Source organism: Trachinotus anak, unplaced genomic scaffold, assembly GCF_046630095.1.
Source record: "Trachinotus anak isolate AG129_WGS33_773 ecotype Australia unplaced genomic scaffold, CSIRO_AGI_Tana_v1 ptg000013l, whole genome shotgun sequence".
In the NCBI taxonomy this organism is placed as follows: domain Eukaryota; kingdom Metazoa; phylum Chordata; class Actinopteri; order Carangiformes; family Carangidae; genus Trachinotus; species Trachinotus anak.
Genome location: NW_027273864.1, coordinates 12,054,722 through 12,078,331, shown reverse-complemented (window position 1 = coordinate 12,078,331; position 23,610 = coordinate 12,054,722). Strand labels below are relative to the sequence as shown.

At 40.3% G+C, this 23,610-nt stretch overlaps 1 protein-coding gene across 9 annotated transcripts in view; it reads right to left on the bottom strand.

Annotated features, from left to right (window-relative positions):
- Positions 1–1,143: 1,143 nt before the first annotated feature.
- The window catches only part of kif21b (kinesin family member 21B), a 62,572-nt gene continuing 40,105 nt past the window's right edge, over positions 1,144–23,610 (bottom strand). For 4 of the 9 annotated variants that reach the window (XM_071494002.1, XM_071494004.1, XM_071494003.1 and 1 more), the window contains exons 27-35: positions 21,061–21,099; positions 17,585–17,721; positions 16,961–17,141; positions 16,503–16,667; positions 15,721–15,838; positions 15,447–15,617; positions 9,665–9,864; positions 8,155–8,291; positions 1,144–6,786 (exon numbers count right to left, since the gene is read on the bottom strand). In XM_071494002.1, the coding sequence (XP_071350103.1) occupies positions 8,192–8,291; positions 9,665–9,864; positions 15,447–15,617; positions 15,721–15,838; positions 16,503–16,667; positions 16,961–17,141; positions 17,585–17,721; positions 21,061–21,099 (1,111 nt within the window). In that variant the 3' untranslated portion in view covers positions 1,144–6,786; positions 8,155–8,191. The remainder of the gene's footprint in view (positions 6,787–8,154; positions 8,292–9,664; positions 9,865–15,446; positions 15,618–15,720; positions 15,839–16,502; positions 16,668–16,960; positions 17,142–17,584; positions 17,722–21,060; positions 21,100–23,610) is intronic. The other 5 variants (XM_071494008.1, XM_071494010.1, XR_011693163.1 and 2 more) reach the window with 4 other exon arrangements.

Sequence of the window (23,610 nt, the reverse complement as noted above, 5' to 3'; positions counted from 1 at the left end):
TAATTTGTTTATTTACCAATAAGAATGATGAAAATGCAGCATTTACTATTCTCATAGGAAATTTGGCTGAATTTCAAATTGATTTTTTTTATAGTTACAGGGTGATTGATAGAGTAGGGAAGAGATTGATGGATCAGCAAGTAAGAACAGACTTACTGCAGCGCTGTAGTGTAACAGACACTGAAACAGACTAAAACATTCAAATGAAATTTCAGGGGTTTATCATGTGAGGAGAGCAGATGGAGCACGTGCAGCTCGGACGTGACAGGTTTTGTTTATAGATCTTTATTTGTTTGTGACTGGCATCTTCAAATGGTTTTTCCTCCTCTGAGGCATTAATGGCCATCGTACATCACAGTGCCTGTGTCTCCCGTCGTGGCTGGGACAAGTGCAGCCCGACACAAGTTAATGATCAGAGTTTGCAAAGGAAATGAAGATGTATGAGTTTTGAGTCTGCATCTCCAGCCCTGAAGTAGAAAGAAATGCATCTGGCTGAAAAACATCCCCCCATGTCTACATCCGATCCCTTAGAACCTGTTTGTCTGTTTATCCTGAATGATCAATAAACTCCTCGTCCATCTGTAAGGTAGAAGATCATTTTCATTCTCGGCTGCTCTCATCTTAATGTCAGACAGAGGAAATCAAGAGCTAAGTGCTGTAATCTGCAGACAGCTTGGTAAATACTTCAATCTTCAAAAAGTTCAATCAATCTGATTAAAAAAATGTTCTTAGATAATAGTTGTTAGATAAGTGTCATCAAGCGTCAAAAAGTCTTTCTTTGATTTTTGTTTATCTTCCAAAATTGGACTGTACTTTCAGACTATATTTATTATTAATTATTATTTTCTCAGTTAAAATGTGAAAAAAATAGTGAAAAATGCCCATCAGATTTTCCTACAGTTCAAGGTGACAACTTCAAATTGCTTGTTTTGTGCAACCAACAGTTTTAAAACCAAAGATATTCATTCACAATGATACAGTACAGAGAAAAGCAACAAATCCTCAGATTTGAGAGGCTGGATGTTGAGAATTTATGCTTGAAAAATGACATTAAAAAAAAGAAAAAGGTCAGTAAACAATGAAATCAGATCTGCAGAGTCATTGCATTTCAATATATTCATTACACCTGAAGGCAAAAAGACATTTGTTTTCAATGCATTTATTTTCTTGAGGGAATGTTGTATCCTTCATTAAATATGTATTTACATTATTTACAGTTAAAACATATTTTACATGGCTTGGTTGCATGCACATTGTCATATACAAAAAACTGTACACACATTTACACTCTTAAGAGGGAGTAGTCTGTGCAATTAAAGGCACAAATGACCTTTGACCCTGCATTCATGTCCCATCACTTTATATTTCACAGACAGTGTCACAAACTGTATTACTGTACGTGAGCTCAATATAACGCACATACATGGAGGAAAAACGTCTTGAGCAGCTGCAGAGAAGACGTGTGTTGGTGTGTGATAGCGATTCACCGCCAAGCAGCAGAGCAGTTAAGTGCCCTCTTGATCAGCAGCCCTCATGATTGTGTCTAAATGCGATCTCATCCACTCAGCAGCCTGAGGCAAAGTTGAAAGTCTTTTCAGCCACAATGATAAACTGAGCAGAGACGTCGTCTGACTGAGAACAGAACTCCACAATCTGTAGGACAATCTACAATCCCCCGAATAAATCTGTTACAGATTCAGGATTTTAAGTGAATGATTATCAATGTCCTACATACACATTCTGTTTCTTTAAGGCAGTAAAGCCTGTTGGCTGAGGCACGAGGCTGAAGCTGAGACGCTGACTACTCAGGTTTTATTTCCTAGTAGTCTTCACATGGTCAGGCTGGGCTGGGTGGGGACGTGGTAAAGATAGTAATCACACAATCAGTTTGACTGGCAGCTTGACTCTCTAATCTGTTCTGTGGTTCAGTATTGATGAGCAGACAGACTGATTAAAACCACTGTACACTGTATTTTAAGTTTCCTGTTTGCCTGTGAATATTGGGGCAGTCTATGTTTTGCTTTCAGCCAACTGACCATTCACTAAAGCCTGCCCCCCAAATAGAGATTGTCCAATCATATCTTAGCAAATGTAATTAGGCACAGCAGGGCTGTGAAGCTTTGGACCTCTCCACATACTCAAACAATGTGAACATTGCTCTAATATGATAAGATAAAGCATTTGAAAGATGGGGTTTTTTTATTTATCCTTCACAAAACCAAAGACACAGTGTTAGGAATGGATGAATTACTCTGTTTATCTGAGCTGCAAATGTAGACACACAATAAATATTGTGAATTTTAAGAGAAATGTGCCAACGCTATCATCGAAAAACAGAAAAAAATGACAAGCAACAATAACTAAGAGAGGCAGGTTTTAGCAAACAGTCAGTTCATTTTGTGTCCCCAGGTGAGACCCATGGGTGGGGCTTTATGCACTGTTTCCCACAGGGTCTTTTATTTTTATTTTTTTTAAACTATCATTTGGGGACACCAAAGTTAGACATTTTCAATTATATTCATAGTGGCTTCAAGACTGTGAGAGCAATCAGCCGTTCAAGGGATTTTTAGCTTTGGTCAAGTTTAAACCAGATGCTCACAGGAGCTACCGGCTTTTTTCCAAACACTTGGCTACAGAAATTGGAGGAGGGTATTGATCAAACAATACTCACTACATGCTCAATCCCTTTCTGAAATGATATTTAATCAGGTATGCTCTTTCTCCAGTTGCCTGATGCAGGAAAAATGAATTAAGGTTAGTTTTCATCATCCTGTGTCTGATTGCATCTTTCATAGAATAATATGGCCTGTTTGTTGTCAGTAATATCAAGACAAATGCCTGAATGCCAGTGGACAGCCAGGGAAATAAGGATGGAGTTCTCTCATGAGCATCCACAAAGGTTTGCAAGCTGCTCGGTCAAAGTGAAAATTTTCATTGTCATGTAACATTTGCTATGAAAAAAGGGGACTTTAAAGGCAGGGACATACTGGGAACTGTCTACATCTCAACTGTTATCTTACATATTGCATCGGCACAAACATTAATATCACTGATTTCTAAACCTACTGTGGATCTCAACAGATGTGTTCTTTTGAGTACAATTTCAGTGGTTTCAGCCTTGTTTGGGACTCATGAATTCAGTCTTTGTAAACTAAGTCTAAAACTAGGCTTAATACATATCGGGAAAATAGCTTGTAGAGTATTCACAGCAATGTTCCTTATCCAAAGTGCTTGTAAATCCTAACTTGCGGAGATCACACTGAGGCCAGCTGAGGAGAAAGAAGTCAGTTAACCTCAACTGCATCTGCTCTGTAATATTAAAAAAATGTATTTACACTTAATTGAGTCATGAAGTGGTGCTGACATCGGCTGAAATCCAAGCCTCACTGTTTAGGGTAACTTTGGGTGGGGCTGATCCAAGGCCAGGTAATAACAGGGCTTCCCTTAAATTATCCAGGGAAGAAGCTTTTGTGAAACCCTCCAAATTTTTGTGACACATTTTATGCATAATACACTGAGTGTCAACATCTCAGGATACCAACAAACGACCTGCTCTTTCAGAGATTTTGATACTAAATCTACTCAGGTATTAAACATTAAGACTGACAATAAAAGGAGGAATGTATTGTCCACTGAAGTGCTATGTTTCGAGGTGTCCAATCAACCGATGAGCACCACTAAGATCATGCATCCTTCAGCAAATGTACAAGCACGGGGGCACATAAGCAAGTGCCTAAAGCTACAGTACTACAAGATCTTCTCTAGCAACAAGTAAGAGTATCGATGAGTGGAAAAAAAACAGCAATAAAGGCTGTGTTAGCATTGTTATCACATGAAACACACCACCAAGCTGGTGAGCAGGGTCAGTTGGGCTAATTGGCACAGATAAATACAGAGTGTACAGTGACGGGCCCAGTGGAGTTTGACTTGAGGTCAAAGTATACAACCCATTATGTTATGCAGGTTAATTTCCCTACTGACCACATTTTGCACCACCCACTCCACCCAAACTACTATACAAATAACATATTTTATACATATTATATAAACAAGTAATTGCAGTCAAAAATCAGTGCACATCTTCTCAGAGTTGCAATACTTTCACCTTTGGCCAGATTGGGAAGATAGTAATTTAAGATGTGTATATTTTGTACAGAAAAGCACAGCACATATATAATAAGTAAAGGGAGTCAAATGCAAAAGCAAAATATGGAAATGAGTATTTTACAAAAGGGGCTGACACACCTCTGATAGTACCTTTTTTCTCAAAGTAAAAAAATGTCTCAAACAAGGCATTTGGTCGATTCAAAAGAGCTACCAACTTCACAGGGTCAAGTAATGACTTAACTATGACTAATATTATCCTTCAACTTTTACCTGAGTTTCTAAGCGTAGCAAAATATTAAAACCAAGAACACTTGAACAAATCACCCCCCATCCACACATTTGCATTCCCCCAATATAAAACCAGAACCCACATCATTGCTTTTGGAAATTGTAAGCAGCTTCAAACTCATGTTGGATACGTCAAACATCAGCAGTGCATACTTACTTATTGGAGAAGAATTTGCAGTGTATTGAAAGTATTAACTTACTTCAGCACCAGCAGTATGACTGATGTTTTATGATCCAAGCTTTGTTTCATTAAACTACAATTGTTTCTGGGTCTTTTACAAGGAAAAGTGCATGAAACTGTTCTTTTTTTCTGCAGAGGGAGTGAGATTTCAGAGCCGAACAAAACTTGATATGATATTGTGGTACTAACAGATATGAGGTGGGTTTTTACACAGTTGTAAGACATCTGTATGACAAGCTTATAGGCTTATATGCTGTTTGTCATTTTGAGAGATACAGAAAAAGCCCAAGTTCACAAACTGAAAGTGATGTGAATCTGTACTCAGAAGCATCATACAACAAAAAGATAACTGAACTGACTTAGAAGACCTGGGCTATTACTGTTGCCCATAGATGAGTGTATGTACAGTAGGGTCCAAAAGTCAGTATGTATGTGCATATGTGTGTGTCAGTGGAGTGCTGCCGTGCTGAATTTGTTTCATTAAAAAGACACAAAATCAACACAGTGAGAGATGCCAAGACCTCTCAGGCAAGACTTAAAACCGAAACATCCCTCGAAATATTACGTTTGTGTGTGTCCACAGTTTGTGCATATGCCCACACACATAATCTGCCATATAAACAGATTTGTACATCAGTGCATGGGTACAGGAAGTTTCTTCCTGTCTTCAAATGTAGCAGCAAATAGTGGGTGGAAGAAAACTGGGATTTTAATAAGAAATCCCTCTCAGTTATGACCTACTTTCACCCAAGTAATCCCGCCTGAAAAGCAGCCGGTAGAGCTGCAAGACCTCTAATTAAATTGGCTTTCTGGAGAAATTCAGTAGCTGGGAAGGAAGTGGACTCTTCAGTAAGGCTGGTCAGTCTGACACTGTCACTAATCTTCAAGATCAGAGTGGCGCTGAAAGCAGGCAGGGGGAAACTGGAAGGTTTCCTATTAACATTTGTGTGGAGGAAAAATGGCAGAATTGGGCCATAAGATGGTTAAGATAATGATCTGACACTTTGGCCTCAATGGAGTACCTAACTCACAAATGTCCAAGGTGTGTGTACTACAGGCGTTTACTGTTTGTGTCATGTGCGTCAGCAGTGGAGTCTCTTTTCTGTATTTTCGCTGTAGTTAGCACTTTGCAGAGCAGATACAGATACAGATCCTCTGGTGAGATCCTCCAGGGGCCCTTGATACCTTTACTTGTGCTACTGGACGTGTGCTTTGCTGTTTGCAAGATCAGCAGCTAGACAGTCTGATAGCCAGAGGGCCACAGAGGACACATCCACACAGAGATGAAGAGCCAGGCATCAAATGAAGACTTCCAAATGTCAAGCACCAAATGTTTGTGCATGGAGACCCGTAAAAATGTTCCCTCCCACCTCACACCAAAGTCCAAAACAACTGAGGTAGGGAAAATAATAAATTAATAAAAATCATTAAAATAAAAATAAAACACTACTTGTTGAATGCAGTTCAGTTTCAGTGATATACTGTAAAGTGATGGTGTTTTGTGTAATTTTCCAGTGATGTCTAACCCAAGATCAGCAACAGTCTCCTGATCATCCACTGTGATGAACACATAGTATAACTGTCCAATATGTTGAGTATCACAACAACCACAACACTAATGAGCACAAACAGTCTTGAATGAAGAACAGAAGTTCCATTTGTTAGGGAGCATCGCTCTGGGATTTATATTTGGACCGTGTCTGGACTTTCAGACAATAGATACATGAATACACGAGTCTCTGAGCAAATTCATCTCTCACTGTTCCACAAGGTTTCTGAAATCCTCGCTGAAAGAACAGAAGGACACTTTTTTCTTTTCCTTTTTATACCAGACCGTGGTAGTGTTCACCTCAGGAGACATTGTTCTGCCTGGTGTATGGCTGGGAAGATGTAGTTTATCTTGTCCAAGTAGCATCACACCTGAATGGCACGTTCAAATTGACAGTTAAAAAAAAATCTGAGCAGAAAAAAGTCCTTTTGCATTTGAAAAAATATTCCACCTCAGCTTTATCACTTTGCATTGTGACAAAAAAACACCTTGATTGCCTTGGAAACTGTGATTTCAAAGTTGCATCCCATAACTGAAACTGAGCAGGTCACAGATCAGTGGCTGAAGTTGCAGCAAGGCAGTTGACAAAGGAACCACAGCCAATTTCAGTTGTCACCTCTTCCTCCACACCTTTGACAGCCAGATCTTCACTGTCTTGTCACTAGAGAGGGAAGGAGAGGGAGAGGGGGTGGGGGTGGGGGTGATGGGGGGGGCAAAGGAAAGCAAGGAGAACATAACAACACAACAAAGGGAGAAAATAAGAGAACATCAGTCAGGCAGTCTTCCTTTTCAAAACAACCCATTGTGCATCAGACACAACACAAAGACAATGACTTCAAAGTACACTTCACACACACAGGCACACGCACGCACGCACGCACACACACACACACACACACACACACACACACACACACACACACACACACACACACACACACACACACACACACACACATGCCCACACACACTTCAATAAAGACCTTCTCACCAGTGTCAGGGAAAAAAACACCCCTCCAACCTCAGAAAATTGCAGTATGATTCGTGATTCTGCAACAAGTAAATCTAATCAGTGTGCCCACAACTCTACTCCCAACTGATCGGGCAATTTAATTTTCACTTTCTTGCACATTCCCACATCACTGGTCATAACATCTTGGACTGATCAGTTAGGCACTACATCACTTTTTTCATTAACACTAGCTTAAGAAGGTAGCTTTGCACTTTGGTGGATGTTAGATGTTAAATGTCAATTGAGCGGATTCTGTCTGAAAGGCATGCTGAAGGCGTTTTGAAAAATAGCTTGACATTTTGAAAATGATGCTTATTGGCTTTCTTGCTTTGAGTTAGATGAGAGCATTGTTACCACTCTCATGTTTGTAGAACATATGAAGCTAAGGCCAGCAGGCAGTTAGCTTACACAGAGACAGAAAACAGAAGACTGACCAAAGGTAACGGAAATCAATCAACCAGCATCACCTCACTAATGATGTTCTTATCTCTTTTTATTCATACCTACAAAAAAAATAGGTGTAAAAACAACAAGTTGCAGTTGTACAAGACAGGCTAGCTAGCCGTTACCTCTTGTTTCCTTGCTTTAAGCTAAGCTAACTGCCAACTGGCTGTAGCCATGTAATGAACAAACAAATGTGAAAGTGGTATGGCTTTTCTCATCTAACTCTGAGCAAGAAAGAAAATAACCATGTTATTTTAAGTAGAGCAATAGGTGCAGCGGACAAATTAGATCTGCACAAGCAAGAAAACTACAAGTTATTCTGAGCAGAACTGGGAATCATTTGTTCAGTCAATGAGAAGCTGTTTGTCTGGCAGAGGCAGTGGTCTGCAGTTGAACCAGTAATCATGATGAAAGGGGAAAAAAACAACAAGAATGATAGTAGAATTGGAGCAAAAATGAAAAAGAGGACAGAAACAGAGCAGGGGCAAACAGAAAAGTGTAGGCACCAACCAGGTAAAGAAATACGATAGAAAGGGAAAAGAAAAGTAGGTGGAAATTAGTTTAAGAGAGTACCAGAGGAGGGGAGGGTTGGTGAGCGGAGAAGAGGCAATCACGGGAGGCTGGTGGCCCGGCCCTTGATGGCCAGGACCCGTCGAGGAAGACACGGGGTCAAGCCTGGCACATAGCTCCACAACTTCACCCTGCAGTCACTGCGGTCGACAAGAGGAAGGGGGAGGAGGGAGTGGGAGAGGAGGAAGAAGGTAAGTGTGAAGAGCAGGAGGAGAAGGTCGAAGGTAGAGTTCGAGAGACCAAACATGAGGAAATATTTGTCCACAGAAAAGAAGATAGAAAAATGGAAAAAATGGCCAGTGATGATTAAGATTGAAGGTGTGATGAAAAAAAGAGAGTGGTAAGAAGAGACAGAAAGAAGAGGGCATAGAAAGTTAATCAACTTCAGTGAAAGCCCACTAGTTAATTGAGGAGAAAAGTGAACACAGACAGACTAAAGAGACGGCAGTATGTTCCACTCAGACAGACACAAACAAGCATTAACTCAGTCTGATGCAGCTAAGAGCTCAGCAAAGGACAGAATTCGAGGAAAACACAATGACCCTCTCTGAGCTACACAAGGCCGACACACACCTGCAGATGAATGCATGAGATGAAGCAAACATGCATCATAGTGTATATTTTTTATATTTGGTAAAAGGCAGACCCTCTTTATGGGTTTGTTCTGCGTTCTCAACCTCCGAATCCTACGAGCCACCCTTCTGTTAAGGCTGACACAATTCTGTATTTGTGTTATTGTCAGCAAACTGCACAAAATCCACCATGATCGTCCATCTCGCTGTACTTTACACCTAACACCCACTCAGCCTCAAGCCCATTCATTCCTAAAGATATGAGTCTTTAAAATTGGTCAAAAATTCTGTTTTGTTTTTTAAAGTAACTCAGCAAAACTTTACTAGGGAGTAAGTAGTGCACTTAATGGGGAACTATTTTCAGTAGCAGATTAACACACATTTAGTGTTCTAGACAGAACTGTGAGTGTGTGGGGTTGACTTAAAATAAACTGTAGTGCCCATGTTTATTGCAATGGTAGAAAATGTCAGCCACTGCAAAGCTGTATCTTACTGATGTGTTTTTAATAGTTTCACAGCGGAGCTCTACAGCACAGGGGAATACACGACCACACGAGGGTTTAGCTACACAGGCAACACTTGTTAGTAGGGTTCATTTATTTTTGGTCTTGTTTTTAAATGCTTGTGTGTTACTCAGCTTAAGGTTGATAGTGCTTCAAACAGCTCACACTATCATAACACCAATTTGTTGTAATTAATAATAATAATTTAGAATGAAAAGCATTTATTCAGACATAAAAGTTGTCTTTTAATAATAGGTAATAATCTTCCAAAGAGCTGAGCCTTTTCCCATTAATCCCTTCGTTACATCAATAGTGTGCTGCACAGATAGAGAAATTTGATACTTCTATAAACACTTCTACCTTACAGTATTGTGAAAGGAAACATTTTTAGATTAATGATGGTGGAACAATGCAACTTTTTTTTTTGTTGTTGTTTACCTGGACGCTGTGAAGATCTGTCTTGAGTTGGTACATATGGCGTTAATGGGGCTGTCATGACCTCTGATCTCTCCTATGGGGGTGAAGTTGTCTACGTTCCACACCTTCAACATGCCACCCCGACAGGCGCTCAGCAGCATGGGCCGGCCTGGGACGTACGCCAGAGCGCACACCCAATCCTTGTGGGCGTTAGGGATTTGCTGTGGAACGAAACCAGAGAGACATGAAGAGTCAGAGAGAGAGAAAGATACTACATATTGGGTTCTTACATAAAATAATAATCCATTGATTTTAGAGCACTTTTGTATGTGAGTCCTCTGGGTTATTGCATTCTTAAAATAGCAGCATAAAAACATAGATGTTTATTGTTTCATTTTTTTAAAGGATGTAAATTATCATCAGTAAAACAGCATATTTCCTCAAGGAAACTTATACATGTAGGAAGTAGAAGTATGGCTTGAGACCCACCAATACTGTATTTAGACTCAGCACTGTAGTTACTCTAAGCTCATGTTGTCTGTGAGTGTTTTTACAGTGGCTTCAAACATGATTCATGAACTGAGAGTGGTATTATTCGTCTTATGTTTACTAAGATAATCACACTGACATGAGTCTCTATTAAAAAAGCAACAGGAGAGAAATAACAAACAAAAGCTACAAGTGTCAGAAGTGATACAACTGTCTTCATTTCAAATTACAGAGCATCTACAATGTACACTCTGTAAGTGAAAGGGTTCATTTAAGACTCGTTTCAGATTTCATCTCCATATGACATTTGCGTACACACAAATGTTACGCACCAGCTTGTTTTATTTTACCATCATAAAAAATTCACACACCTACAGCCCTCCAACTTGAACGGCACCATTTTCTGCTATTTTTTTGTAAGGGTTTAATTGTATTCAGCTGTAACTGCCTTCAGAACCACACGTCTGCTGTGAGGAACACATTGTAACACACTGACAAAAACACCTAACAAATAGCTTCTAAACAGACATCATGCTTTATATTTTATTTTTTATTTTCGGGTGTGTCATTTTTTGCACCAAATGAAAGAAAAAATGATAAAACAGAGTGAATGTCTGTGATGAAGCACCACTGCACTGCCGAGGCAAGATTTTAAATATAATCAGCCCAAATACTATCAGTGTCTTAAAATGCAGAGCAAACATCCAAAAAGCAATTTGGATTTTACATGAGGCTTCATCAAACTTCTATTATGCCTACACTTTGGGTTTTGCTGTTGTTGTTTCTCTTCTAACTGCATATTAAATTAGTTCTGAACAGTTGAACACATGCACAGGAAGATCACTTGTATTACATTTGTCTTTTCCCTGTTGTGTTTTATTTGCTTTTGTAATTAACTGTTATTTAATTCCAAAATGTTGCATTTTGAGATTAGCCTTTAATCAACATAACAGCAAATTAAGTTCCTTTCCAATATTGTTTCCGTCAGGTATCACACATACTACTTTGTTTGCTCTGCATGTTTTCAGCAGTGTAGTGATTTAGTCTGTTCACTTTCTGTCTTTCTACTTTGTATAAGCAGTCAGTTATAGAATATGTTTCTTTATTATTTTAGACATATTTGTTTTACCAAACAGAGGATCCACACGCTTAAATAAAAGCATGTAAAACTCTTCAGCTTTCTGACCAAAACAAAAGAAATCTGAATTATATTACTAAAGGTAATTTCATCTTGAAACAAAGCTGTTGTGTAGTGCTTCTTACTGTACAAAAGTCCAAGCCAAGTGCAATTTAAATATTGTGAGTGACATTATCGAAAAGGCTATTATTTACTGTGTACCATATAATCTAGTGCAGATATAACACATTGCTTGGAATAAACAAAAGAGTGTATTTAAAGACAGCATGACTCAGTAACTCACAATACAACATAAAAACAACTATTTGAAATGACACGGTCTCCTGCTGGTACTATCTATTTAGCAAAAGAGAAGCTAAACTGTTGGCACACATGGATACACATGGACAGAAACAAATGTTTAATTACAGTGCTGCCTCACAGACAATAATGTAGACAGCAGACAGGATGAAACTGTGGATTCATGTCATTCATGACACAATGCTTTTGTCAATTTTGTCCATTCGTTATTTTACGGACATGCGATCTCAGCAGGCAGGCTGAGGCACATCTGGGGACCAGTGATCATGTTCAGTGTTGTTAACTTACGTGTAGGACTAGATGCAGTTAATTACTTTTTCTAAGCTTTCAAAACAATAAAATATTATCTACATTTCAATGATGTCAAAAAGCTTTTCTTTTTAACATATGAGCATACATGGGACAGTTTGCCTTGTTACGTTACACTCTCAGTGTACAGACCTGAGAACTGCACAACATTTTCCCTGATGACTGTCTTCAAGTTTCATTTCAATATTCATTAAAAAGCGAAATTCACCCAATTTACACTGAGGTACAGTGGTATTGGTCTTATGACATGTGACCACTCCCCCTCTCCCAGTGATTTCACTGTTGTGAACAGCTGTGGCTCAAGAGGTAGAGCAGGGCCACTAATCAGGAGGACAGTGGTCCTCTGCATCGAAGTGTCCTTGGCCAAGACAATGAACCCCAAATTGCACCTTGATGGTGCAATGTGTGTGTGCGAATATGGAATGGTTTGTAAAGCACTCTGAGTGGTTGAGAAGATTAGAAAACTGCTTTATAAGTGCAGTCCATGTACATTATGTACATATATTATGTAAATACAGTATATTGTCTATCTGGAGCTCCCTCCATGTGGACAACCTAATTACTGAGGTCAGCAGACATGTGTCAGGTGGAATCTATAGTCCAGAGAAGGTTGAGAAATGCTACCTGCATGCACAAAGAAATAAAAACTATAGACTGTCTTGCGATGGGATCACACTAGCCACAATGCCCAACCCAGTACTCATGGGTTGGACCACATCAATCTTCAAACTCAGCCTTCATTTTGATATTAACTGTACACCTATACACCAGCATCTTGTAATGCTATCGAGTTCACAAAAATCTGCCCACAGCCATATAAACACTTTCCAATATACTCAGAACTACCTCTGTGGTAGTTCCTGCAATAGTAGGTGTCTCCAGGACAACATTTTGCCATGATGACTCACACACAGACTCACAGGGTGAAAACAATACCAGCCACACACTGTTGTGGCCATTAAAAAACACAGAAAGGCTGGGAGTGGCAGTTCAAAGACAGATACCCATCTGTTGCTGGCTGAGAGTGGAATAGGAGCTGTAGATGAGAAATAGCAATTGCAAAAATAAAGAGAAAGTTCCCACATACATTACATCTTCCTCACTATCTGTAACAACTTTACACCAGTGGGTAAAAATGTGTTAATGCTTGCCAACACCACATGGAGAGAAACATAGCACTGCCACAACAGTTGCATAAGCACATCGACAAACAAGTAAAACGCACACATAAACTTAGAAGGTATATAAAGATATTCATCAAGCAATTGGGAACCACTAAACTAGTGTCTAGTAATTATAAACAAATTGCTTCACATATTGCCCCAAGAAACACACTATGGCGTATGCATTTTAACACGGGGTCAGAGCGGAACAGCTTGCAGCAGCAATCCTGGAGGAGGCTGAGTTTCAGAGTCTACAGTAATATATTCTATTATACCCCAAGCCACAATTTGATCCTATTACATAATTAGACAGAGACTTCTGAGTTAGAGGGGCTGTTAAATGGATTGTGTTGGCTGCTTCACAATGAGGTTAAGGTCATATGCCACAGACCACAGCACTGACTCTGTTGATTTAATTCAGCCTTTGAGTAAAAATAATAATGTCTTGTGCTCTTGTTTTGTCTGTTCAGATAAACAAAGGCTAAATAGAATTTATACAAAACAACCAGAGAAAGTGCTGCTTAATATGCATATTACTGTGCATGCAAATGAGTGAGCCACATCCACCTACAAGGTGCATTATTATGCATTATTAACATATGCAGGCAACAGAGGATACACAAGAGACTTCACTGAAGTCAGCACTAGAGTACAAAGACACACACACACAGACTGTCTTTCCTCTCCGGTACCTGTGGCTATGATGCGTGTGGGCTCTAACGCTCTGATGTTGACATGGTGCTTTCCTGACACATTACACATGAGGACACTCTGTTGACTCTCTCCACAGAGCGAACACTCTGGGTAAAAGGACGACATGAAGGGAGCACTCCGGTGGCAAGAAGCTGTCCACTAACTCAACTCTCTACTGGCAGCACAGCTTTCTACTGTCAAAGCTGAGCCTGTGTTGGAAAACAGCAAAATACAGTCTCCCCCAGCATGGACAGAGTAGGTGTGACAAAAAAAAAGTCACAATACTTCATAATCTGGTTTAGGACATCTTGTCTTTGTGGACTTGTCCAAACTGGGCAAACATTGAGGAAAATGTAAGCACACTGCTCTGGCTTGTGTGTTATTTGGTTGTTTTTTACTTCTAAGGGGGGAATCTTCATGATCATCTAAATCTCCACAATAAGGCTAAAACTAATTAGCCTGACTGAATTGCCATTTAATTTCACTTCATTCAGCCTGGTGACTGAATGACGTGAATGTTCATGTTAGCCAGTGTCTTGTTGCTGATGGGGGTTGGAGAAATATAAGAGTTTGAGCTTTATTATTTCTGCAAGTTGGTTTTTGTGGTTATTTTTTGTCACTATTTATAATGGATGTAGTGAGGTAGTCTGAAGATCGCACCTCCCTGTCGTAGATGCAAATAAACACATATGCGTTGTTGCCTTTAAACAATCTGACATATATGTTTGTTTGTATGTTCGTGTGTGTGTGTGTGTGTGTGGGTGAGAGAGAGAGAGAGAGAGCAGGGCATGGGGGAGTTAAGCAAATCATTGCAAATCATTGGTTTTATCCATTTAAAAAAGTAAAATATTTTCGGTTCATTATGAAACTGTGTTGGGACTAATTAGACTGTGGCAGAGGATGTCAGTTGAATAGGTGGTGGCCAGGACGCATTTGTGTTCACACTGCTAAATGAATGTGGCGACATGTGGCCCAGACCACCATCTAAATGTGGTCTGAGTGATCTGATCTCAAAAGCATCCTCAATGAGTGCTTTCACACCTGACACGGATGTTAATACCAAGTCTGAACAGGGCCATTGAGAAAGATGATGGCAGCATTCTTAATCCCGCCTACAAAGCTCTGATTGGTTGGGTACAACAACACATCCATTTGAATCAAAGGACAAATGTTTTTAAATTGTTTAAAATTGCTGTAAAACACACATCACAACATGTCACAGCCCAAGGTGACATCTTCAGATTGCTTGTGTTTTCTGGTTCAAAGCCCACAGATGTTCCATTTACACCAAAATATTAACACTGAGAAAAGCAGCATGTTGACATTGTGATCTGATAACTGACTATCAAAATTGATGTTAATTATTTTTCCGTTTATCAATTAATCAACAACAGTCCACTATAACAGCAATGACGCATACTGAAATACAGCATCATCACTGACAGGAAGGATCTCACTGCAATTATCTACCAAAGCCCCCTTGTTTGTTCTTTTTTTTTTTTTTACTGTGCTGGCACTCCAGCTGCACTGAGACTGCACTGGCCTCTCATACTGGGTAGGAAACATACAGGCACATGTAGCCTTGGTTTTAAAAGGCACTTGGGTGTTGGTATGTGTTCAGCATCTTTCAGGCTGTAAGAAAAAGCCTTTCATTCATTTTTAAAGACTAAGCTCAACACACACACGCGCGCACACACACACACACACACACCTGAGTGAGTTCCTGCTGCTCAAGATCCCATTTCTTGATCCCATTGTCCCTCGACCCGCTGAACAGCACATCTCCCTGCACAGCCAAACACTCGATGCCATCATAATGCGGAGGCTCGAAGTTATGAGCTGGGCCTACATTACCCAAAGTTCCCTCTGCCACATCAAACACCTGAGAAAAGACAAGGGGAAAAAAAGGAGATTATGACAAACCTGTCTGCACCTCTGACCTATGTGGTGGATTATACATGTTAATACAAGAGTGTGTTCGCTACCTTGACGTAATGGTCTTTGGAGCCAGTGATTACTTGGTCTTTGCCCAGCAGAGACTGTCCCACTGTCAGACACATGACGGAGCCAATGTGGCCTGTCAGCTTTCCCATCGCTTGCATCCTACGCACCAGAGCAAGAGAAGCAAAGGTCTGTGAAATTCATTGCTTACAAGATTTTCAAGGTGCCTGTTTCACCGAATGAAATGCAATCACTTCCTGTCTCGCGAGTGAAGCAAAACTGCTGAGACGCAGCAGTGCCATAGGCAGAGATGATACTGAAGAAATGTTTAATACATTCATTTTTCATTTCTTGGGGGTTCTTATGCATCATTAAATGGGTCTGAGCCCCTCAGCGTAAACTGTCTGGTCCAATTGGTTAAATCATTTCCCCGTAGAAGCATAGAAACTGAGGAGAAGACGGCATTGCCACAGGATGTCAGAAATGGGTTCCTTGTAGAAAACATGCACATGACACGCTTCATATCACCAGTACTGACTTCCTGCACTTTCTCTTGACAGTGTTTTTAATCTCTTCTGTCAGATATTAATCAGCTTTCTGTTTGATCACTATCTGACAAATGAAAATATACATCCACATATAAATCAGAATTTAGAGGTGGCTGTAAAGAAACTAAGTGCACGAATATGAGGATGACTCCAAATACATGTCAGTGAATGAATGTATGAATACATGAACGACTAACTAAATACTTTAATCAGGATTTGAATGAGTAACTCAATGAATTTTAGATGAATCTATGAATAAAGTAATGAATGAAGTGCACCTGTTGAGGTCCCACATGCGAACAATGTTGCCGGCAGCAGCGTAGAGCACAGATCCTGATGGGTTGAGGGCTATCTGGTTGATCTGGCACTCGCCCTGTGCAAAAGTTATTGTGCGGGTGGTGGTGCCGGCACACGCATCACCAGAGACCACCTGCCCGGATGAACTGTGGACGGGAAAAACAGGCCAAACAATGTCAGAGAGAGGGACGGATAAGAGGCGAGTAAAAGGTGGAGAAGTACAACCAAGAGAGAAATAGAGAGACAAATGTAATGAGGAGCATTTCACAGTTTTCGTTTCCTCTAGATGAATTTCACATCAAATTTTCCACCATTTAGTTTGTCACTTTTCTGCAACTTGAAACACATCACTGAACAGAAAAACGATGTCCCTCAATCACTTCTATCAAATATCTGCTTCAAATATTTCCATCTGGCCGGCTGCAGCAAGGAAACTTACGTGAGTGTGCGGACACACTTGGCAGAGTCACGAATGTCCCACACCTTGATGTAGGAGGTGGACACAGAGAAGACCAGACAAGAGGAAGGACAGTATTTGACTGACACCACGTTGTTGGGGTGGCCTTTGAGTGTGGCGATCTCCTGACCTGTTACCAGGTTCCACATCTTACAGGTGCGATCTGGAGGAGGACAGGAAGAAGGGACCTTCAAATACAGGCCTTACAGATACATGTTTTGAGTTTATGCTCTCTTTTTTTATCCCTGCTACTATGGCAACGTTAGTCAGCTGGTCTGAAATATCTCAACAACTATTCGGTGGGTTGTCATGACATTTGGACATTTCAATGCTGCTGTGTGAACCTGCATAGCTGTTAGACTCTCGCTGCTACATGCCAAATATCAATTTTAATTCATAAAAAAACAAACATGTGAAGACAACATTTGTGGTTGTTACGTGTTTGTTTTAGGACGTCAGACTTCATAGTCAGTAGCTTCAAACTGAATTATAACAATTTGTAAAAACTTTCAAAAGCACATAAGTAATAAATACAGTGGCAGTGAAACTGCACACTGCCATTTCAGGTTTATATGAAATACCTATTACAGGAGGAGTGATATGTACCTTTAGATCCAGTGAAAAGCAGCTCATCTGTAGCATCCACACACAGGACCGGCTTCGAATGGCCCTCAGCTACAGAAATGCACTGCAGGGGCGCCGTCCGACCCCCCTTCACACCCCCGATGGGATTGATCACACCCCTAAAGATCACACACACACATGCAGAGTCACACTCATGTCATCATAAATCAGTGAGTATGATTTCTTTCCGCATAGCTACAGATGTATGTACTGTACAACACAGGCTGATCACAAACATGCACACAGAAACGCAAATAAATTCTTTTCGTTATATGGAGTAAATGCAAACCCATACAAACCTCACTGGATACATACCAATGATGTACTCCCCTAAACACACACACACACACACACACACACACAGCTTCCTGTTGGTTAAAGCCCATCTCTCTGGCCTGCCTGTCACCCCCCACCCCCACCCACCCTTTCTTTTTGTTGTGGAACAGCCCAATTAAGGCACTACAACAGTAAGAGCTGCTTTCCTATTCAAGTTGTCTTTCTGTCTCTTTTCTCTCTCTCTCTCTCTCTCTCTCTCTCTCTCTCTCTCTCTCTCTCTCTCTCTCTCTCTCTCTCTCTCTCTCTCTCTCTCTCTCTCTCTCTCTCTCTCTCTTTCTCCCTCATACACACACACACACACACACACACACACACCTTCTCCTCTATTATGTGCACTCAATCTCTCTTGCTGAACCTCTGCCCCCCACAAACCCTTCCAATCTATGTCCCACTGACAGGCCAGAGTCCCAGAGTGCCTGGAGAGCAGTCAGCAGAGTGAGACAGAGCAGGGAGAGGGTGAGAAAGAAGAGGGAGGAATGTGGGAAAATTGGTCCCTGGTGGGCCTCCTAATAACACGACTGGTGGTTAGTGTGTATGTGTGTGTGAGGGAGAGAGAGGTAGAGCGCTAAACAGTGAGGAAGAGCCAAAGGATGTGAGGAGGGAAAAGAGAACGTGTGATCATACACAAAACTTGGGACAGATTTGTTTCTGCACAGGAGTGAGCAAAATACAGAAGGGTGTGCTTGAAACTTGTCAAAGATGGCAACAAGCTCCTCTTCTGAGCCTGCACATACAATGAGTTCCCAGCATGAAAACATACAGACACACACAGATGCACACAAAAACACGTCAGATCAAAAATTTAACACCAAACCATACTTTCTGTGTATCTTTTTCATAGTGCCAACCAAACTCAAAAACCGTCGATCATCAGCCAGAAAAAAAAGATTTCATGCATATCTGCCAACTCTCACAAAAAACAAAAAAAAACTACAAAAAAAAAAACAAACACAAAAGAGAACCAACTTGCACAGAATAAGCTCAAAACAATTATTAACAATGGCCACAGCCTGGTAGACCAACTCCAAAGCAGCCTGCAACTCAAAAATAAACCATAGCACAGCGTCCTGAGACATCATCATCACCACATGCAGCATCCACTCTCCGCCAGTAAGGTGGGAGCTGACTCTCAGTTCAGCACCTCCACAGCCAATTGCCTTTTGGGACCCAGGGGGTTGTGGTACATGTGAGTAAGTGGAGAGATATAACAAGTCTACAGCATAGTCAGATTATCAGCTTCTGCAGAGCTGCGAAACCTGACTGTGATGGAAGGTGTAGGGAGTGAACACAGCATCACATACAATCTGTCCCACTCTCTGTTTTGACCAGTTCCAGTTTGAAAAGACTGATAAATAAGTAATAAATGGAGAAGAGAGGGGAAGGAAGATTTGAGATAATAGGAGAAGGAGAATTTGGGGTGCCGTTTCATTTGAATGAACCTTATTACTCTTAAGGCTGATAACCGAATCCCGTTGTCTGAGGAGGTCGGGAGCTCTATCCTCACTGGTTATAATGGAAATTCAGTTAATCTTATTGTTGCCCTGATATCAAATGGATTATCTAGATTTTACTTTAAAAATAATAGAATATTATTTCTTTGTCTTCATATTCAATCATCCATACAGACTACTTTCCTTACTTGCACGGAAGCCATTACCTTGCAGTATTTAAATACTTTCTTTTACTTTAGTTTCTCCTTAATGCAACACTCTACTTCTTAAAGCAGTGTGCTGCTCCAAATGGTAGAAACTGTTCCCCTTCTATCAGCGTCTGTGTAAGATATCATAGTGTGCCGTGTTATGCACTATGTAAGAGCTGCTAATGGATGTTGCAGGGCCAAGCACCAAGAGACCAGTGGATTAATGAAAACACGGAGGGAGATCAGTGCGTGCTCTCTGCAGTACACAGAAAAACAGGCAGAAGGGCCTCAGTGAGAGGTGCATCTATTTGTGCCTGTGTATGATAAAGACACAGAAACAGAAAGGACTGATCTGAGTGACGAGGAGAACACTCTGTTTTTATCATTACTTATGTAATTGTTATCTATTGGTCTTAAAGGTATAGTTGGATATTTTGAGAAATTCTCTTTATTACTGCAAGTTAGATGAGGAGATGGAAACCGCTAATGGACTTCATATTTAGCCCGCACTGTTCCCTCATATTTAGCCCGCACTAAATATGAAGTTACTAAGATAACTAAGATAACCTGCTACTGACCTCACAGATATGGGAGCACTCATTTAACTCTTGGCAAGAAAGTAAATAAGCATAATTTTCCAAAATGTCAAACTATTCCTTTAACCCCTATGTATTTCTAAGCATTATACTACAGACTTTACAGAAACTGTAGGTACAAATAATAAGGAAGTGACTGACTATGCTTTCCTTACAGGTGATTAATCACAATATCAGCTGGTTACTGCAGCTGATAATCTCTACAGTCATGAGATGTTTTGTTCAAATAACATTTGCACTAGGACTGAACGATACGCAAAAAAAAAATCATATTGCAATTATTTTGACAGATTTTGTGATTGCAATATGAGTCAAGATTATAGTAATTTTTGAAATTCACTTTCACTGAAAAAAAAAATATAAAAATGATGATGATGTGATTTTTGCTTGGGTCTGTACAAAACAAGCATGTTCCCTTGGAATATGACTTGTAGGCTGGGGCATCTCTATTGCACCACAGTGCTTCATTTATGGTCTGTTATGGACACATTTTTCCTTAACACAAAATTGAAGCTCCTGCAATTTGGATATTGCACTTGGCCATATTAGGATCTCGATAACATTTCATTAATTGTTCCGGCCTAATTTGCACCATTTCGTGTTTGTTTTTTTCACAGCCTGTAAAAATGTGACGAGGTTCATTCGGGTCTTCCGTGCGAGCACCACCACAAAGAAACACAACATCGCACAGGTGGAAAAGGCCAATGGGTCAAGAAAGTTGCATGTGGTCAAAACATGCACCACAACTACCCCACCCACGGTGGGAGATAAAGGAGGAGGAGGTGGAGAGGCCAGGCGAGGCACTGAGCGCTGGTGGAGACGAGATGACACCAGGTGAGTTAACAGGCAAATGGGAAAACAGAGAGTGACAGACACGGTTCCTCTACCTGAGCACCTCGGAGAGCGAGGAGTCGCTGTCATCCGACCTGGAGGCAGAAGAGGAGCAAGGAGAGGGAGGGGAGGGGCAGGAAGAGGAAAGGGTTGAACACGATAAGGGAAGACAGAAGGGTTACTGGCAGCAAAGGGTTAAAGGAAGGAGTGACTAGAGGAAGGGTTTAGATATAAAGCAGTGAGCAAACTGGCAGGAAAGCTCAGTCAACAATAAAGCTCGTTCAGTGATTATTAGGCAGTTTGCCATGAGATGTGCTTCTCCTCAGAAGTAATCACTGAACAGGCTATATTCTTTGACCAGTGTCTGCAGATGTTTTCCTTGGTAAAGCACGTTTACTGTAGGTACACCCACACTAAGCAAAGGCTGGTTTAGTAGACTTGGACTAGCGGTTAGGGCTAACATCAGGGATACGAGTTCAAAGAAAAAAAAAAGACATTTTGAAAAATAGACTTATTTGCTTTCTTGTTAAGAATAGGATGAAAGACTGATGCCACTCTCATGTCTGTTTGTTCAATATAAAATGACCTGGAAGCCTGTTAGCTGAGCTTAGCATGTGTGGAACCAGCGGGAAACAGCTAGTCTGGCTTTGTCCAAAGGTAACAAGTCTGCTTACCAGCACTCATACCTAAAACCACAACTTGGCTTTTTTACAGTTAGATTTTGTATGAATTAAACACACAAAATAAAAAGTGTTCATTTTTTATTTTTAGATTTAGAAGTGTTGATAGCCAGATTTTGTTACCTTTGGACAGGGCCAGCCTAGCTATTACCCCCTGTTTTCAGTCTTTATGCTAAGCCGGGCTAAATAGCTTTAGCTTCATATTCAGCATACAGACATGACAGTGATATCATTATTCTCAACCAGCAAACTCTCAGAAAGAAAACAAATAAATGCATTTCCCATAATGTCAAACAATTCATTTTTAATAAAGCAGAAAAAAGTTACTAAAATGAAAAGGGGAAGTAGTGAAGGAAGAAGCACTGAAGCCAGGACAGTGATACACAGAGGTCAAAGAACCGCACTTTACAATTTCCACACTACACTTCTATCCTCTATGTATGACTCCCATGATGTCAGCATCCCTCCTACATCTGCTCTTTCCAGCCATAGTCAGGAAATAAGAAAAGGCAAGAGGATAAGGGATAGCAAACACGGTTAAGAAAAGGGAAGATCCAGTCAACTAGAGGAAAAGAATATCAGTCAAACTCACAGATGAGTTTACTCAAAGCTGTTGAGGGGAAAAAAACAGACTACACTCATATCTCCACACTAGCTCAAAGGGAAAAGTTGGCATGTGTGTAACAGTGCAATAAAAGTGTTATTATATTGTAAATATTTAATAGCCTCAGGTTTGTCACCAGGAGAGCCTGTGCTTTACACTCTGAGCAAGGAATCATTAAAAAAAATGGTTCTGGATGTGCCTGGAGGGAACAACGGTGTTAAAAGGTGATAGAAATCCCTTCATTTCTTGGTATTTACTGCCAGCCATGGTGGCTATTACCATTTTGATATCAGACTCTCAAGACAAAATCCTTTTAAAATTCATTGGTTTTGGAGGATGCAAATGTAATGGGAAGATTAAAAACGGGATCTGGGATTCAAAGCCTCTTCATCCGTCAAAAGACAAGGAAACTTTGTTGTTTAAAATTTATATTCCTCGTTCTTATGTGTCTTTCAAATCCTTGTCAAATGCTCGATCCCGGACTCACAGCAAACCAATCTGTTCAAATATGAATCAGTCAAAAAAAAAGGGGAAGCAGAATGCATCCACAGTCACAATTACTAAAATGTCTTATTGCATTTTAATAGGTTTTGTGGACTTGCAAAGATGTACTTGTGAACAGCGCTATGTTCTTTCTTTGCATAGCAGCTTCTCATTTGACACCCAATTAGACAGAATTCATACAGACAATTCGTACTGCTTTTCTAATCTTTTTTTGATAAATTAGCTTAATTTGGCTGTGAATTTATGCTTGTGATGAAGAATTAAGTGGCAGACTTAAGTCAGTTTCAGTATTGTTAGGACGATGAAACCAAATAAATTAAAAATGATGGTTTAAATGATGAATCTTGGGGGGAAAAAATGCTCTATCCACTGATCACTTCAGTAAACAAAACATTTACACCACACACACCTCACTTCAAACTAAAGTACAAATGTCAAAATTATGTTAATACCCTGCAACAATGCAAATGCATGAAGAGGAAAAAACACCTCACACTGTTTCACTACAAAAGCTTCCCCTGTTGGAACCTCATAAAAGACCCTAAAGATAAATACCCCACACTGTCACCCTGAGTTAATTCAAAATGGCTACCAGTGACAACAGCTGCATGGGAAGATGACAAGAGCCAACTCATTTACCTACCCCTGCTCCAGATAATGAGGACCCACAGACTCCAACATACACAACACATATAAATACTCACACATACACAAACATGACACTACACCCAAACCCGTTTCACACAGTTCCTCTAACTAACTAACAATTAGGGGTCAATAGAGCTAAGAAATGTCGCGAATTGATAAAGATTACAAAA